General features: G+C 39.3%; 1 protein-coding gene across 1 annotated transcript; it reads right to left on the bottom strand.

Moving 5' to 3' along the window:
* Positions 1-422: 422 nt before the first annotated feature.
* Positions 423-4205, bottom strand: LOC4332723 (zinc finger CCCH domain-containing protein 23-like). The gene is made up of 9 exons (NM_001417647.1): positions 2880-4205; positions 2616-2792; positions 2316-2501; positions 2085-2164; positions 1701-1967; positions 1499-1610; positions 1138-1353; positions 959-1034; positions 423-852 (listed from the first exon to the last, which is right to left on the bottom strand). Exons 1-8 carry the CDS (start codon positions 3842-3844, stop codon positions 1004-1006), a joined length of 2034 nt encoding a protein of 677 aa, NP_001404576.1. The 5' UTR covers positions 3845-4205; the 3' UTR covers positions 423-852; positions 959-1003.
* Between the last annotated feature and the right edge of the window lie 13491 nt (positions 4206-17696).

Here is a 17696-nt window from a genome sequence, read left to right as displayed (position 1 = left end):
CTCTTTTATCCGACTCTAGGTGAGGGGGGATTTCTCGCACGTACGTTGGGATAGTTTAGTAGCAACGGTTTGATGACCCGTAGTATTTTAGTCGTCTCTAGTTGCCTGTTTTGCTGTAGTGGGAATAGCATCTATTCACAGTAATGTCGTAATGTCGTACTATAACAATCACAGGTTGAGTTTAACAACCACATGTTGAGTTTAAGCAAAACAGTGGGGGGTAAGTGGGAGACACTGATCTGTTATCTCACCATAATCACCTGATGTAACCGCACGGCCAAGTAGGACCTTGCGGCCAGTAAAAAGCTTCAGAGACCACTGCAATGGCCATGTGCCCTTCGTCAGTTTCTGGGCTACCCCTGTCCTGCTGTCCACATATGACACTCTTACAGCTTGCAGGTAGTACTGTTGCTAAACATGTGAACGTGTGGCAGGCACTTGCCTCCAGGATTAACCACAGAATCAGTATAATATACGAGTAGTTGTTATACATGGAAGAACTGGGTAACAACATCAATTGTCTGATGGCAGTAGTAAACAAAATAACTGCTAACTGCCACATAGTACTATATTCTCTAGTATAATTAGGCGCACCACTAAATTATTTATATATATATAGAGTAGTATTATATATAGTAGTATATCACAATACTTCATATGCTGCCACTTTTTCTTCCATAAGGGCTAATGGCATCTTCTTCTTCTCGTGTTGTTTAATGGAGCTATCCACTAAAAGGTGAGAGAAGCTTAAAAACGAAAAGAAAGGGGAGCTAAACATCCTAAAAACTACGCTGACACTCCACTCCTTTTTTCCCCTATATTCCGATAACACTTTCTTTGCTTCATGTATTCCTGCACAGAAATAAACACCAAAAGAAAGAACGCAAAAATGGCAGCATAATTAGATGGGTAGAAGCCTAATAATTGGGAAACGTAGTGGGAATAAAGCAGTGCTTACTATGATTTCTGGAGAGGGTTTCAGCCACTTCCATTGTGGACTACTTTACATCCCGATCGCCCCGTGCTCGGACAGCCTGCTCATTGCATTTGATCGAATCATTCCAATCGCAAGTGATCACGAAATGACCAGTACAATCAAGTAGTAATCAACTGCTCAAAGTAGTGGCATGGCCAAACCTGGGCATGGGGAAGAAGCAGGTCCTTGGCGAAGGTATGTCCAATGTGGGAGGCCGGAGAGGGTTGGCGCTGCCGACCGCACTGCCACCAATATTGCAGCTACTACCGGTGGTGAAATCTCCCTCGCTACCAATGGCAGTGGCAGCGGTTGCGGTAAAGAATGCGGTCGACTTGGTAGAGGAAGCAAACGGGCTGTCTGGCAAGTTGTGCTCACCACTGCTCAAAATACATGCACAAACAATGGTGAAGCAAACTTTCAGCCACGGAATAATTGCAGATTTGTAGGCTTGTTGTTCATGAGTTAATGACATTAGTCTGAGAATCATGAGCAAGCAGAATGCCAATAATGGTAAAAATCTACCTTTGGTCACTATCGGCATTGCGGGTAACCTCACCGGCAGAATCCGCCTTATTACCACCATTGACAACTTTCCCCTCCGATGGAGAGCCGCAGCTCGCCATCAGTTGCCCAGCTGACAATGTACAGTGGATATTGGCAAGTTAAGAGAACTTGATTGATTGACGTCTAAAGAACGAGTTCGATCAATGCTATCTATGCTTACTAGAGCTAGGCGGTGACTCGACGATTGTGGTGGCACCGGGTTGGCCGGAGGTGAAGGCATTGGTGATCGGAGTGGGCAGAGACATTGTTGTCGTCTCCGCCGCATGGACAGCGGCAGAAGACTTGAGGTCGAGCAGCTGGAGGCCAATGAGGCGGCGGCTATGGAGATCAATAGCCTGCTGCAGCTCCGCCGCCTGTTGCTGCTCCTCGAGCTTCCGCCGCAGCATTAGCTCGTTCGCGCTGTTGGAGTGCTGCAGCATCCTTGCACCTGACGAACACCAAACCAACATCCATCAAAACTTACAGCTCTAGCAAGCAACATTGAACATCAGGCAAACAGGGCGTCCAAATGGTAGGAGCAGGTAAAGGTTGAATCTTTTTATACCGAGCTGGTGAAAATCAAAGGGGTCCCTGGCGTCTAACCCCGTGGGCGACATGCAGCAGAAATCGCCTTGCTGCTGCTTCCTGAGGAGCGACGAACAACAAATTCACATGCATGCAGGTTGGTGGCTAGCAGTCGTGACAAGCAACGTAGTAGTATACTACTACTACTAATTTGGAGCGCTTAACATAATCGCGCATGCATTTCTTCATTCAAGCCGCGTTTCGAACGTACCTGTACTTGTCGGGGACCTTGCCCTTCTCCTTGTAGGGCTTGACGAGCACGCGGGCGTCGCAGATGAAGTGCGGGTTGCCCTTGGCCAAGATCAGCTTCACCGTCTCCGGGTAAACGAAGGTGACGAACCCGAACATGCGCTTCTGCTGGTACGGGATGCGCACGTCGTGCACCGGCCCGTAGATGCTGCAGCGCGGCGCGTTGCCAAGAACAGCAATGCAAAAATGCCAATCAGATCGCGTCCTACCGAGCCCGCCATGAAAGAAGGAAGAAGCATCATTGCAACATCGCATTATATACCTGAAGTAGTTGGAGACGTCCTCCTCGCGGAACGTGCTGTCGGCCGGGAAGGTGAGGTAAATCTGGCGCGACCCGGGGTTCATCATGCTGGCGAAATCGACGCGGTCCAGGCGCGGCCGCCCCATGAACTTGTGCGCCTCGTCGCCGCCGGCGAGCATCAGCGCGGCCGCGGCGGCTCTTCACACGCGCAAGCAAGAAACGTTTTGGAACTTTGAAATGCCTTCTGGCTTGGAGAACGCATGGAGGTTGCGAAGGCGGTAGTACCTTTGGTTGTCGTTGTGCTGCTGCTGCTGCTGCAGGAGGAGGCTGAGGCACTTGCTGGTGGCGGATGGCGAGGCAGGGAGAGAGCCTGTGGGGGTGAACGGGAAGGCGGCGGGGCCGAGGCGCTGGCTCTTGGAGCGGAGGAGGAAATCCTGGCACTGCTGCTGTTCGGCGGTGGTTGCGTCCATGGCGGCGTCGTCGGAGAGGCCGCCATGGACGAACCTGCAGGTGCTGCCGTTCTTGCAGAACCCGCGCGCGTAGTACAGGCAAGGTTTCCACCCGAAGCCGTCGCCGCCGAGGCAGAGCTCGTTCACCGACGCGCTGCGGCGGTGCCCAGGGCCGCCGTTGGCCCAGGCGAGGCCGTAGGGGAGCATCCCGCCGCTCTCGCCGGGGCCGGGGCTCCGGCACTCCGCTCCGTCGAACGCCTGGAGAGCATGCCCGGGGTTCACGCCCCCGGCTCCGTCGTGCAGGAACGCGAGCTGCTCCTGCAGCTCGAAGTCGTCCAGGAGCGCGTCCCCACCCCGAGGAAAGAAGGGCGGGGCGTTCGCCGCGGCGCCTCCCCCGCCGTTCAAGGGGCTCATTAGCTCCTCCCCAGCGCCGACCATCTCATCCGCGGCGCCGCCATTGCCCATGCTGTTACTCCTCGAGAACGGCTGCGCCTGCGCCCACGACGACGGCGACGGCGCGGGGCAGCGGCCGGAGTTCTGCCTCGACAGCAGGAACGGCGAGTGGGCTGCCGGCACGGTGGGCGACGACGACGCCGCCTGAGGCGGCGGCAGGAGGGCGAGCTCCTTGCGCGCCTGCGCCATGACGCTGTGGAGCAGCGCCTCGGGGCCGAAGGCGAGGCGTATCATCTCCTTGTCGCCGTGGTCCTGGATGAGCAGGAGGCCCATGATCTTGGCGGCGTGGTCAGGGTCCAGCGCCTGGATCCGGGAGAACACCACCTTGGTCGCCTCGTATGCATCCATGGCGGCGCCCAAAGCTTCTCTTCTCCTACTCCTACCTTCTCAGTCACAGCCTCACAGGCGCCTTTGCCTCTTGGTCTTCAGTTCACCCTTTTACCACACTACTACTAGTATCTGTGTTGGACTATTGGTGCTGTGTTTACACTTATTACGGCCTTAAATATACAGGAGCTAGCGAAGCAAGCTCGATGCTAGTGGTAGATAGAGCAAGATCGAGGAGGCAGTACACTAGCTAGTGCTTCTTGGCGTGGTCCGGTTGCTCTCGGTAGCCTCCGCTTCCCGGAGCTGCGGCCACTGAGCCACTGAGCAGCTCCATTTCCCAAAGGATTGAGAGTGAGTAGTCGCGAGCTCGCTGCGCGCCCCTTTCTTGAGCACACTGGCCTGAGCATGGCTTTCTTGGGCCGGGAGTGGACTGGTGGAGTGGGCGGTGCGCAAATTTTCTGAGGGTTTTGGGGTGATGTGCACATACGACCAGTTTCGTTTGAGATGGCCCACTTGTTTCGAAACGTACTCCATAATTGTAAAAGGAAATACAGGAATATTCCCTCTGTACTCATAAAATCGTTTTGCACAGCGACGTGGTCTCCAAAACATAATTTTGACTTTTGGTTTCTATAAAAATATTTATTGAAAAATGATATATGTATATTAATATAATTTTTACATTTTCAAATTCAAGAACTCGAGAGTTATTCATGATATATATTTCTAAGGTTTGACTTAAACATTGTTCTAAACGACTTCTAATACGAGTATGGAGGGAGTACTCGTACTAAAAAGCATATATTAAGGTTTTTTTAAAGGAAGGTCTTCTTCGATTTATAGAAAAATCGGAGGATTTTAATTTTATTAGAAAAATTCCTATTAAGGTCTTCAAAATAAATGACTGAAACATGTTGTTCCCTTTGGAATGCGCATTTTTAAAGAATTTATTGAAAAGTGAGCCTAACCATTCTCTTAGAAAATTTCTTCAAGTCTATCTCATTTTATTTCTATGTTTTTTTTTCTACAGTCTAATCAAACTATCATTTCTATGTGATTTGTCAGGTTTTGAAACTCATTGTTTTGCTCTTGTAGTAGCGGTTAAAATCCTATATTTTTCCTCTTTTTTTCAATAGCCCTAAACGAACATCATTCTCTTTAGAATACACAGGATTTTAAAACATAAGAAAAATTGAGGTAATGTCTTTGGACGATTCCAAGCAAATCAAAGCACATGACTGGAAGTTACTCGAGGAAAACAAAGGAAGTAGAGAGGGGATGAAAGAGTGGATTAGACTTCTCAAAGGGGAAACTCCTATGTTTTAATTATTTTCCTTTTAGAATCCAGGTGCATAAATAATACTACCATTTTATAGGATCTCACCAATCATGTCACATGCTCCTTAAAAACTTGAGATTGAGAAAATAAAGGAATAGAAATGCCCATTTGATTATATCGCAGTAAAAACACAGAAATTTAAGAGCGATGAAACTCAGAGGAAATTTTCGGTTAGTACATGATTAATTAAGTATTTGCTATAAAAACACAAAAAAGATTAATATAAATTTTAAAGCATTTTTTCTATGGAAAATTTTGGTATAAAACACACAATTTAACAACTTGGGAAGTATGCACGTAAAAAATGTGAGAGTAAAAGTTGGGAACCTGTACTTCCGCGATGGGGCTCCTCTAAAGTACGTTAGAGCATGTACAACAGGTCAACAGCATATTTTAAGCAGATAAAAGATGGGAGATAAGAGCAACGAGCTACATATTTGTAGCCAGCTTCAGCACAGACTGCAAGATACATGTGTGTATGACAGGTGCGACCATACATTAATTTTGTAGTACATGTTTATAGGTAACTATTATATGAATTGGCTATTAAATTGATTATAGATAATTTTGAGCTAATAATTGGCTATACTATTAAACTTGCTCTTAGATGGATGTGCCTCTCTTACTTGTGGATCCATAGGAGTGGACCCCACCTGTCAAGGATTCACGTTACTTTCTCTAACCTCGCTTCAAAGGAGCTGCTTCATGTATTTATGGGTGTGTTCCGACTTGAAATGAGGCTCGTATTTGTGACTAATTATTATTTCAATGATAACTGACAATTATCGACAACGATGTGTCCAAAATGACTTCGTTAATTTTAAAATATGCCAACTCGTCTTTTAGAAGTGCTTTTTTTTAAGAAAATGGATTAAAATCCAGTCTCTATATCCACAATGAATATACACAACCCAATTCAGAAGTGCTATTGGAAATAAAAAGTGTGTATATGTGTTTGAACTGTGTTTTAGAAAAATTATCGTAACAAATTAAATATTAACTATATTATACTAAATAGTAACAAATTAAATATCAAGTATATATATTATAGTAAAAGTATAATCAAATATCGTTTTTGAGGGTTTGTTCGGCATCCCCTTTTCCCAACACATCTCTCTCGTTTTTCACACGCACGCTTTTCAAACTATTAAACGGTGCGTTTTTTTCAAAAACTTTTGTATGTTTCTATACAAAAGTTGCTTAAAAAATCAAATTAATTTATTTTTTAAAAGAAATTAGCTAACACTTAATTAATCACGTGCTAATAGACCGCTCTGTTTTTTTGCACTCTGTTCCGGTTGGGAACATCCGCTAGCGCGCACAGCCCGAGTAAAGCCTGGAGCATTCACAGGTAAGATGTACTACTCACGTTGTACTAGCAGTTATTTTCAGTTGACTTGTTCCACCTACGGAAAGATTGCGCATTAATGAACAAGCAAGTGAGCGCTGCTCCGGAAGAGAATGAGAAAGAAGCCAACAGTCGCAAATATTTTAGAGTGCACTACAAAATACTCGAACGTAGTACATATTTTTATATATATTTCAACCATTAATATGTCCTTACATTTCACCATGTCATATTTAAACCATTTCCATCCAAAGTTTTTATTTTCACTTGCGCGAAGGAGACCGGGAGACTCCCTCTCTTTCAAAATGATCATCTTATAACATTTTTGAGGTTATTTCTAAATAATCATCATATTTATTTTATGGTCATTCATTAAGGCTCTGTTTAGTTCCTCCAAAAGAGCAAAAGTTTTGCTGTTTTTGAGCACTTTTTGCCAAAATGGATCAAAACCTAGTAGCAAAAGTTGGCAATTTAGCATTTATCATTTAGGAGTCTAGAGTAGCAAATTTTGCCAAAAAGTACGTTGGGAGCCGTGCTCTCTCTATCTTTACTAGTAAAATGGCAAAACTTTACCATGTATCTAAACACCAACTAACAAAACTTCAATGCCAAATCTTTTGCCACCAAAACTTTTGCCAAAAAAAATTGCCACAACAAATTGATCTAAACAGGCCCTAAGTCTATTCGTTATTTGTGCATTAAATGGACATTGATGCATGTATTCATGCACACAAGTATTTATAACCAACATGCAATACCTTGATTTACTATTTGCTAGAAAATGGTGGGGATGGTGCATGCATCAGGTTTGTTGTGGGAGTAAATATACTACGAGAAAGTTATTAGAGCAGGTACAATAATAGACTATAAGCCAGCTATAAACACATATCGAGAAGATAAAAGAAGATAGAGATAAGCAGTGGGCTATAGATTTGTAGCCAGCTACAACACAAACTCCAAGACGCAACGTTAGTATGACAGGTGGGACCAGATATTAATAGTTTAATATATATTTATAGATAACTATTGTACGAATTTGCTACTAAATTGACTATAAATGATTTGAAGCTAGTAATTGGCTATACTATTAAACTTGCTCTTAGCTTTTCTTACCAATACACCCCCACATGTCTCTTAAATTGACATCAATTAACATACAACACCGATTGTTGTCTCTCGCACATGCATCAAGGGCAATTTACACCAACAGTATTGCTTGCATGCACCAAAATTGCATTTGGTTGAATAGTACAATATTGAACAATGCATACAAATGATAATTTAGTAGTGCACAGAAAAACGAAAAAGTCACACATAGGAAGTACCGAATATGCCAATCATTTCTGAATAACATTGAAAAAATTATATGATTATCATTTGTGAATGGAAGGAGTAGATTCTAGCTTGGTTTTGTTAGCACTCTTTTCAAACCGCTAAACGGTACATTTTGTGAAAAAAAATTTTATATAGATTTTCTCTAAAATATCAAATAAATTTATTTTCAAGTTTATAATAATTATTTTTATAGAACTTAATTAATCATGTGCTAATGGTTTCTCATTTTACTTGCTTGTACTTAATCTTTATCCGCCATTACGTCGAACGGGGCCTTAGGGAACCTTTGTATCGTACGATTAAGAAAAGAGAGGAATAAAAATTATAGGATTTTCACCAGAATATAAGTGCGAAACACACGAATGATTATTTGAATAGACCATAGAAAAAATGCAGGGATTGAATGAGAGAGATAGACCCATAGAAAATTTTCAAAAAGGTTGGTGCTAACTTTTCTCCAAAATCTATATGCATGAGTCAATCCTTAAAGCAGGTACAATAGCAGGCTATAAGCCAGCTATAAACATATTTTAAAGAGATAAAGGAAGAGAGAGAAGAGCAGCGGGCTACAGGTCTGTAGCCAGCTGCAGCACGGACTCCAAGATGTAATGTGTGTATGACATGTGGGACCAAGTATTAATAGTATAGTAAGCAACTATTATATGAATTAGTTATTACATTGGCTATAGATGATTTGGAGCTAGTAGTGGGCTATACTATTAAACTTGCTCTTAATAATTTCATAGGATTTGAAGAACTGCAATCCTTTGTTTCAAAAGATCAAATATGAAAAATTCCTATATAATTTAAATCCTAGAAAATTCCTCTAAGGAACTCCTCTATAATTCCTTTGCTTCAAAGGAAACCTAATTATATTATGGGGACAAGGAAACATGAGTAGAATTTCTTATATTAAAGAGCAGAGGTAGTAACAACGCTCTTGACTATTTGTCAACCACTATTTACGGTTTCGTAGAAAAATGGATGAGGCATTAAAACTATTGTATAGATAAAAAAACGTTTATACTTAGTGCAGTATATTGTTAGCAGTTTCAAAACTAAGGCTGAAAAATAGAATATAACAAAAAGAACTAAATTAAAGCATACGAGAGTGTTTAAAAGTAAGGTTTAGTATAATTCGAATTGTAAACAAGCCCGCGCGACGAGAGTGTTTGCAAGTTAGCTGGAAAAAAAAACATTTGCACTGCGATTATTATCGGCTGTGATATCGCTGGCGTTCAATGAGGTCTCCAATACAGTTCTAGCTTCGATCATAAGCTTAGATAATTATTCCCCTGTATGCACTGTGATTGTAAGTGTTGTGTCAAGTGTGGGTATGCATGTCCTTGAAGATCAATCACGTAAGACAAGAAGTGATCTCGCTTCAAGGGGCCACGACGATTTGAGTAAGCCTACTTCCTATATATATATATCTGCCATCACTATCAGCAGATAGTGTCTTCCTGTTTTCTTTTGGAGGTGGAGGATTCATCCTGCAATGCTGATATAATATACTCCCATCGCCTTTAAAAAATGTATTTTTAACTGTAAACCTGTACTCCCTCGGTCCTAAAGTGTATGCAGATTTATATCTAGAATTGAATTCTTTTTAGGATGGAGAAAGTACTTCCCTCCGGTTCGAACGATTTTGGTAGCTAGACGATTTTGGCAGCTAGGCATGAAAACGGTCGAAAAACATCTCAACTATTTTCATAACCATAATTTTCTTAAAACCAGAATCAAAATGGTGAAGTTGAAAATAAAAAGTATCGAAAATTGGAGATGGACTATGCACGGAAATATATCGGTAACAATCGTAAACCGATCATAAATATCAAAAAGACATTAAGGCTCATTTGGAGTGAAGGAATTTCAAAGGAAGTTTGAAGGATTTCAATCTTTAGGATTTTTTTTCCTATTAAACCGAATGGCATTCATAGAATTTAATCCTTAGGAATCCAAATCCTTTAAATTTTCTTCAAAACGAATAGGTCCTTAGCCTCATTCAGTTTGGAGGAAATAAGAAGGGAAAATGTAGCAACATGATTCTTGTAGGAACTATCACTATTCATCCATTCGGTTCGTACGATTTGAGCAAAGGAAAATGATAGGAAAATTTCCTTTGACTATGATTCCTGAAGAATTTGCTATTAGAGCTCTTTTATCTATTTCCAAGCGTAGGATGAGGCAAAGCACTCATTGGTCTATGTTTTTGCTCTCCAGTTGTATAGATTAAAGCATTCAAATCTTGGCCATGTTAATTTAATACTAAGCATTTTGTTTTTTTTCTATCATCCATTTAAAGGATCAATTCTATACCTTTTCTATTCTCTATTTTACACATACATTCCTATACAATTTGTATGTTTCGTTTTCCTATTTCTATGGTTAGAAATCCGAAACTCCTGATGGGCGATTGATCGCCAGGGGCGATCGGATCTGGTCTCCCCCTCTCCTCCACGTGGTTTTCTTTTTTGGCACCGCATTATTTTTCTATTTTAGTAAATTTATTCAAGTAAAGTTTGTACACCTCAAGTTTACACATCTAAAGTTTAGAGACCCAAAGTTTACAAGTCAAAAGTTTATATATCCGATTCAAATTTGAATTTGAATTCAAATATTTTTTTATATATAGTATTTATATACATCTAAAGTTTATACACTTAAAGTTTATAGACCCAAAGTTTATAAGTCAAAAGTTTATATACCCGATTCAAATTTGAATTTGAATTCAAATATTTTTTATATATAGCATTTCTATACATCTAAAGTTTATACACCTAAAGTTTATAGACCGAAAGTTTATAAATCAAAAGTTTACATACCCGATTCAAATTTGAATTTGAATTTAAATATTAGTTTATAGACCTAAAGTTTATAAGTCAAAAGTTTACATACCCATTTCAAATTTGAATTTGAATTCAAATATTTTTTATATATAGTATTTCTATACATAAATTTTTCCAACTTTGTTTTTTTGTTTTTTTTAAGTTTATAGTGTAGTATGAAGAGAAGAAGAGGAGGAAGAAGGGAGGAGAGGTGTGTACAGGGCCGCCCATTAGCCACACCCTTAGAAATCATGTAAACCGAACAATCTCTTAGCTCCTTTGCTCCTTTGGAATAAAGGAATATGATTGAAAATATGGATTTGCTTTCTATGCCCCTATCCCAAATGAAAACAAACATGACCTCCTACATCATGTTTTCATTTTCCTTTGAGAAGTCCTACGAACTTCTCCCTTTCTCTCTAGTTTCTCTCTTCCACAAAATTATTTCCATCATGTTTCCTACAAAGCCATTCAGATGAGTAAAGTCTAAAATTCCTATATTTTGAAACCATGCGGGAATATGAAGTGTGTGATATTCTATTCCTGCATTTTCGAAATCCTGTGTTCCAAGGAGCCCTGAAATGTAAAAGTCAAACATTTAGCTTTACATAACTATATGATTATATAACGAAATAAGTTCAGGTTGTACTATATAAATTACAAATTGTATCCCTAGCTTTCAACTAAGCACTCAACTTAGGATTTGGTTGATTAGTTGAAGGGCTTCTAAACTATGGTCAAATAAAGAAATGGATAGGTTTAGAAATACCATAAATCCATAATGTAAAAAGGTAATTTTAGTAAGAATACGGTATAAATTCAGAAACGATGAGTATAACTATGAAATAGTTTATGTTTCCATTTCCTTTTTTTTACCGTTCCATTTTCATTTTCATTTTCTTGTTGGTAACCATTTTGATATGTTCGGTAAAAATAAAAAACGAGCATCAGACACTCGGAAATTCCCGTGACTGTTTTCACCCCATTGACGGCTATCTTGGAATACATTTCAACTTTATTTAACTTTTGCCGGTTTAGATAAACGTGGTATACAAGAAAAATCTTACTCCTACAAACAATCGAGAAAATTGTTTCGTTCGTTTAGTTCCAACTTTAATCAACCAATTTGATGCGAGAAATGGAGCAAAGTGAGTTAAGATTTAGTAATGACTAGCACTGCTCACAGTAAATTTTAAATATTAAACTTAATCTAGAACCAATTTAGGGGTATAATTCTCATTGCATCAGTCACACATCTTCGGCATAATGCTTGTGGCAATCAGATTATTCTCACGAGACGTTAAACGCAAGAGTTAAGCCAGCCAAATTTAAATTTCAGAATTAATTTAGATGATTTTCCATCATTTTGGTCACTCGCCCTTGGTTTTTAGACTGTGAAGAGTAAGCCTCGTAATCAGATTTTTAGACTGTGCACAGACAGAATTTTAATTTTAAAACTTAAATTTTGAATTGATTTTGAGAATTTATTTACCGTAATATATTTTCAACATTGGCGGTTAAATAAAAAATAATAATATTTACTCATGAATTATTTTTTGTCACTTCATTTTTCATGGCTTATTAGGGTATAAGTAGAAGGCCTCCTTTAATTCCTTCGTATAGGAATTTTTCATAAATATCCATTCCAAACAAGTAATTGGAAATGAATCTTATGTAATCTCCGAAATTCAATAGAAAGTTTCTTTGAGTCTTTCCCTCTCATCAAATTATGTGTTTTTCTGTGGTCTAAATAAATGGTTATTCTTTTTTTTCAATTTTCTATTTTACACGTCCATCCCAATCAAAATCATGTGTTTCTTCTATTATTAAGTTTTTTAACCTACTTTCCAAGGAGCCTAGGTGAGTTCGTTTGAGCAACTTCAAACGACAACTTCATCATGTTCCATTAGTACACTTCCCAAAATGCAAAGGGATATGTTCTATGGAAAAAATTATACATGAAAGTTTATTAAAAAAATCATATTAATATATTTTAAAGTTTATAATAATTAACACTTGATTAATTATATACTAATGGTTTATCTTATTTTACATGCCGCCAATTTACCGAGATTCCTAATGGGCGATCGATCGCCCCGAGCAATCAGCCCTCCTCCACGTGGTTTTCTTTTTTTGCACCGCATTACTTTCCTATTTTAGTAAATTTATGCATCTAATTTTGTACACCTCAAGTTTACACATCTAAAGTTTAGAGACCCAAAGTTTATAAGTCAAAAGTTTATATATCCGATTCAAATTTGAATTTGAATTCAAATATTTTTTATATATAGTATTTTCTATACATCTAAAGTTTATACACCTCAAGTTTATAAGTCAAAAGTTTATATACCCAATTCAGATTTGAATTTGAATTCAAATATTTTTTATATATAGTATTTTCTATACATTAAAGTTTATACACCTCAAATTTATAGACCCAAAGTTTATAAGTCAAAAAATTATATACCCGATTCAAATTTGAATTTGAATTCAAACTATTTTTATATATAGTATTTCTATACATAAACTTTTTTCTAACTTTGTTTTTTTATTTTTTTTAAAATTTATGGTGTTGTAGGAAGAGAAGAAGGGGAGGAGGAAGGGGGAGAGTAGCGTGTTAGGGGGAGATGGGGGGTGATCAGCGATCACCTTCCCATTAGTGTCGCCCCCTCCCATCCCCCGTCCACCACTCTCCTCTCCCCTCTCTATCAACAATCCCTCCAACCGCCGCCTCTCCTTTTTTTCTCTAGCGCAAATCAAAAGCAGATCTAGAACAAGTTTACAATATTGCTCAAAGCTACACTTGAGTAGGTAGAACATCCTCATGTGGGCACATGTATGCTCGACGTGGCTCACTAGAGCAGTGCCCTGAGCACGAGTTGCCTTAGTCCTATTGGGACACTGATGCCCTCCGTAAGGCATCGGGAGTCTCCATGGAGACACGACGAGACATGGTTGAGTTAGAGCCACGGCTCCAACGTGGCGAGCCAAAGCGGCGCGCTGTAAAGGGCCTAATCCCTATCACGGGAACATGTATATGTAGTACACTCTCCATAAGGACTAAATGTAAGTTTAGAATGATCTCAGAATATTTTTTTTAACCAAGAGCTCCAAGTTTGAGAACCCTATGTCAAGAACATTGTGCTTTTGAGTGTTACCAACGGTGTGGCACAATCCAGCGTCCGCTATTGGTGTACCATCGTAACCATCATATACTTTGCCCATCGGCACCTCCCCACAACTCCGTCTCTCCATTCTCCAATTCTGGAAGAACTGTCTCTTTTTCTCGTAGAGGAGGAACGGAGCTCCAAAGCACCGGGACATCCTTATAAAATTTGACGACAACGACTCTACCTCGCGTGTCCGAGTGTAGCAAATGTTGTTTCCCTCACAAATCAAGGGACAACAAAGCCCCACAACTTTACTATAGAAGTAGGGGACATATCTGTCATGGTTATGGATACCGCATACCCAATAGTAATCAATTAAGCTCGATGAGGCCTACCATATGCCAAGTCTTATACGGAATCATACCTCGTATATAGAAAGAGTTTCAGATAAGGTAGGACAAGTAGAGTTCTATATGGAAACGACAAGGACTACTCGGATTGTATCCATATTGGTTTCCCTAGTTTTACTTTGATAAGGAGACATCTATGGGTATAAATACAAGCCCCCCTAGGAGGAGAGGGACAGAAGACACAGATCGACACACAAACCGAGACAAGTTAGACATCGACATTAGATATTAGCCTAGACAAACCCAATCAGTTGCTTGCGGAGGCCGATAACAAGGATCTAGGGCTATTTCTGATCTCAATGAGTTCATATTCGAGTAGTAAGACTACCCTCTCGTCGACTACGTGTTGGTGTTCATGCCGCCACGTCAACGACGATTAGATAGGTTATCCCAAATATTGTACTTGTGTCATTCAAAAGAATAAAGAGCAATACCGGCTTCAGCCAATAGGAGTAGAGCTATTACCTATCAGATAAGGGGCCCGAACTTGTATAAAAATCCTTGTCTCCATCTCTTTTACCACAATCTCGCATATACCCTGGTACCAACGATCTCCATACCATGCAAATACCATAGTCGTAACCTCAAACGTCGACAATATCTAGTGAAAATCAAATAAGTGAAAATTCATGAAAGCCAGAGCTAAAAGTTTTATAAATTTATGAAAATTTCTAGAGATAGTTATAAAAATGAAATACATATTCACTAAATGTTAAGTTGAAAACCAACTTTATTTGCGAGTAAAAAATGATAAATTTCGGGTGAATAGTAATTAAACGCTATTCACCTGAATCTTTGTCTCTTTTTTCCTCTCAAATGAAGTTGAGTTCAGATTTGTAATTTGGTATGAATATATTTTATGCTTATATGTAATTTTTTTCATAAATTTAGAGAACTTTTATGTATAATTTTTACGGGTTTTTACTAGACATTTTCTTATAGACGTATTGGTAAGTGCTGCTACCTCTTCTAAACTGACTATAAACAATAATCGCTTGTATAGGTGAAAAGTCAACATTATTATTATTATTATTATTATTATTATTATTATTATTATTATTATTATTATTATTATTATTATTATTATTATTATTATTATTATTATTATTATTATTATTATTATTATTAAGCGGAGATACTAGCTCTGTTCCAAAAATAACTTCATTTTTACGCTCCATTTGATTTCGCTGTAGGGGTAAGCAACTTTATCATTTTTTGTTAGCACATTTCCCGAACTACTAAACGATATATTTTTTAAAAAAATATATATATACATTGAAGTTTCTTAAAAAAAACAAATGAATCATTTTCCAAGTTTTAATAATTAGTAATATGGAGTACTAGCCCTAATGGTTTGCTTCGTTTTGCATGCCGCTCAATTTTTTTTCAAACAACTTAGTCGAACGGAGCCTACAAAGTTTAAAAGACTAAAACATCCTTTGCTTTATCAAATTACTCCTTGATTTTATCCTTAACTCTATCAAGCCTAAATTAAATATATGTGTCCTTGATTTTTTTCAAGTGTTAACATATTTCACCTAATTTTATCGAATCACAATGCATTGCCTTCAAAGTTTTTTGGGACGATGAGTGAGGTAAAAGATAGTAATAGTTATCATGGAAAGGAGGGAGCGTTAACTTGAAGCTAGCTGATGAAGTGAGTATAGCTCGATTGGTTATGTTACTTATGATAAAATCAGCTTAGTGGATTCAAGTTCTAGACATGACATTATTACTCACATATATGACTATTTGTTCTTCTAGTATTAGTCAACATCTCGCCACACCCTCGCCACACCCATGATGACTTCATAAATATATGTTGACATGTCTTCTTATTAGTATTATTAGTATTATGTTTCTTTTTTTTGAAAAAAACTTGAAGCGAGCTGTGATACACAATACTACCCGCTTGCGACGCACGCGCACATCCATTATGATCCTTGACTATCTCGCGGGACATGAAAATGTTCGTGTGAGGCTTGTTGGGGGTGTCAACCTCATGGTTTACAAAACTGACGATAACCGTGTGGTTATCGTGTTTACTGCCGGTTACGATAAACCATGGTAAGCTCATTAAACTGAAATAAATTTTAAAAGTAATTTAAATTTTTAAAAAATATTATACAATTACTGCGAGTAACCATGCAGTGTGCGGTAAACCCACGCCGATGGTAAGGAAACCCTGGTGAACCCAACACAAGCAATGCGATTAGAGCGTATCAACGAGAACACACGCGGGAGCCACACGAGGCGGAGTACTACACACCAATCCCTCCATCTCATAAAAAATCTAGGACCGGATACTACTATAAATCTGAACACATATATATCCAAATTCGTAGTTTTAGAATATGTCACATTTAGTACTAGATTGATTTTTTAATGGAACGGAGGGAGTACACAGGAGCACGAGCAGCAGTGGCATCTTTGTTCTTCCGTTCCGTGTCGTGTGCAAAACTAAAACAACACAAGGAGGGGGAGGCAGGAGGCGCACGAAGAAACCGGCCGCGGCTCGAGGAAAATATAAAAGGAACCATCACCGTGCAGGGGAGGGGAAGGGAATCCGGCGCGTCCGCCGTGGCTGCGCGGAAACAAACACGCAGCGCACGGTCACCCACGTCCGGTTCTGGAATCCTGCCTCGGAAGCGGCGAGGCTACTCCAGAGGCCAGGTTGGTGGATAAATTCACCGGGCTGTTTGGATACGAGCAGCAAGTTTTCCAAACATTTTTCTCTCTGATTAATTTTTTTAATAATGTTCTCTCTGCTTAATTTGTTGTGGATAAGGAAATTGACAATTTAATCATGTTTGGTAACTTTTGGACCGTGTCAGAACACTACGGCTCACACAAGTCGGTGGAAACAGGTCAAACTTATGGGCAAGTTTCGGCCGACTTTGGCAGTTTGGTCTTCAGGAAGCAGGCCTATTTCGTTTACTGACTGACTGACCGGAGGGTACTGCTTTTGGATCTGTTGAATTTGGTTGGCGCCGAGGTCATTTGTTTTTTTAGTAAGCACATAATCGAAACACGCTATATTCGCACTACCGCATTTTCTATACTTCATTGAAATATTGTAAGGGCACTGAAATCCACGTAAACATGAAGTATATACTTTCTCCGTCTCAAAATAATTTAATCTAGAATGATATGAGATCCATCATAGTATAACGAATCTAGCTAATCTAGGATGTGATATGATTCTAATATGGATAAAGTTATGTGCAGATTTATTGTATTATGATGGGTCTCGTCGTATCCTAGCTCGTATTATTTTGGAACAGAAGGAGTATTCCCTTCATCCCATAAAGGACTTGAGGGATAGTGAAAAAAAAAAGAAAATAAAAAAAATCTTGAGTTAACCATTTATATGTTCACCTCTCTCTCATTATAATCATGTAATACTAGAAGTACAAGTCACCTATATATAAGAAATGTTCAACCAAGCGAGAGTCGGCTACAAAACAAATATTCAAACTTTAAAATTCACATTTCAAACCTTT

This window comes from Oryza sativa, chromosome 3 (assembly GCF_034140825.1).
Source record: "Oryza sativa Japonica Group chromosome 3, ASM3414082v1".
NCBI classification, from domain to species: domain Eukaryota; kingdom Viridiplantae; phylum Streptophyta; class Magnoliopsida; order Poales; family Poaceae; genus Oryza; species Oryza sativa.
The sequence above is the reverse complement of the archived record's forward strand: the minus strand, read 5'-3'. Positions and strand labels throughout refer to the sequence as shown.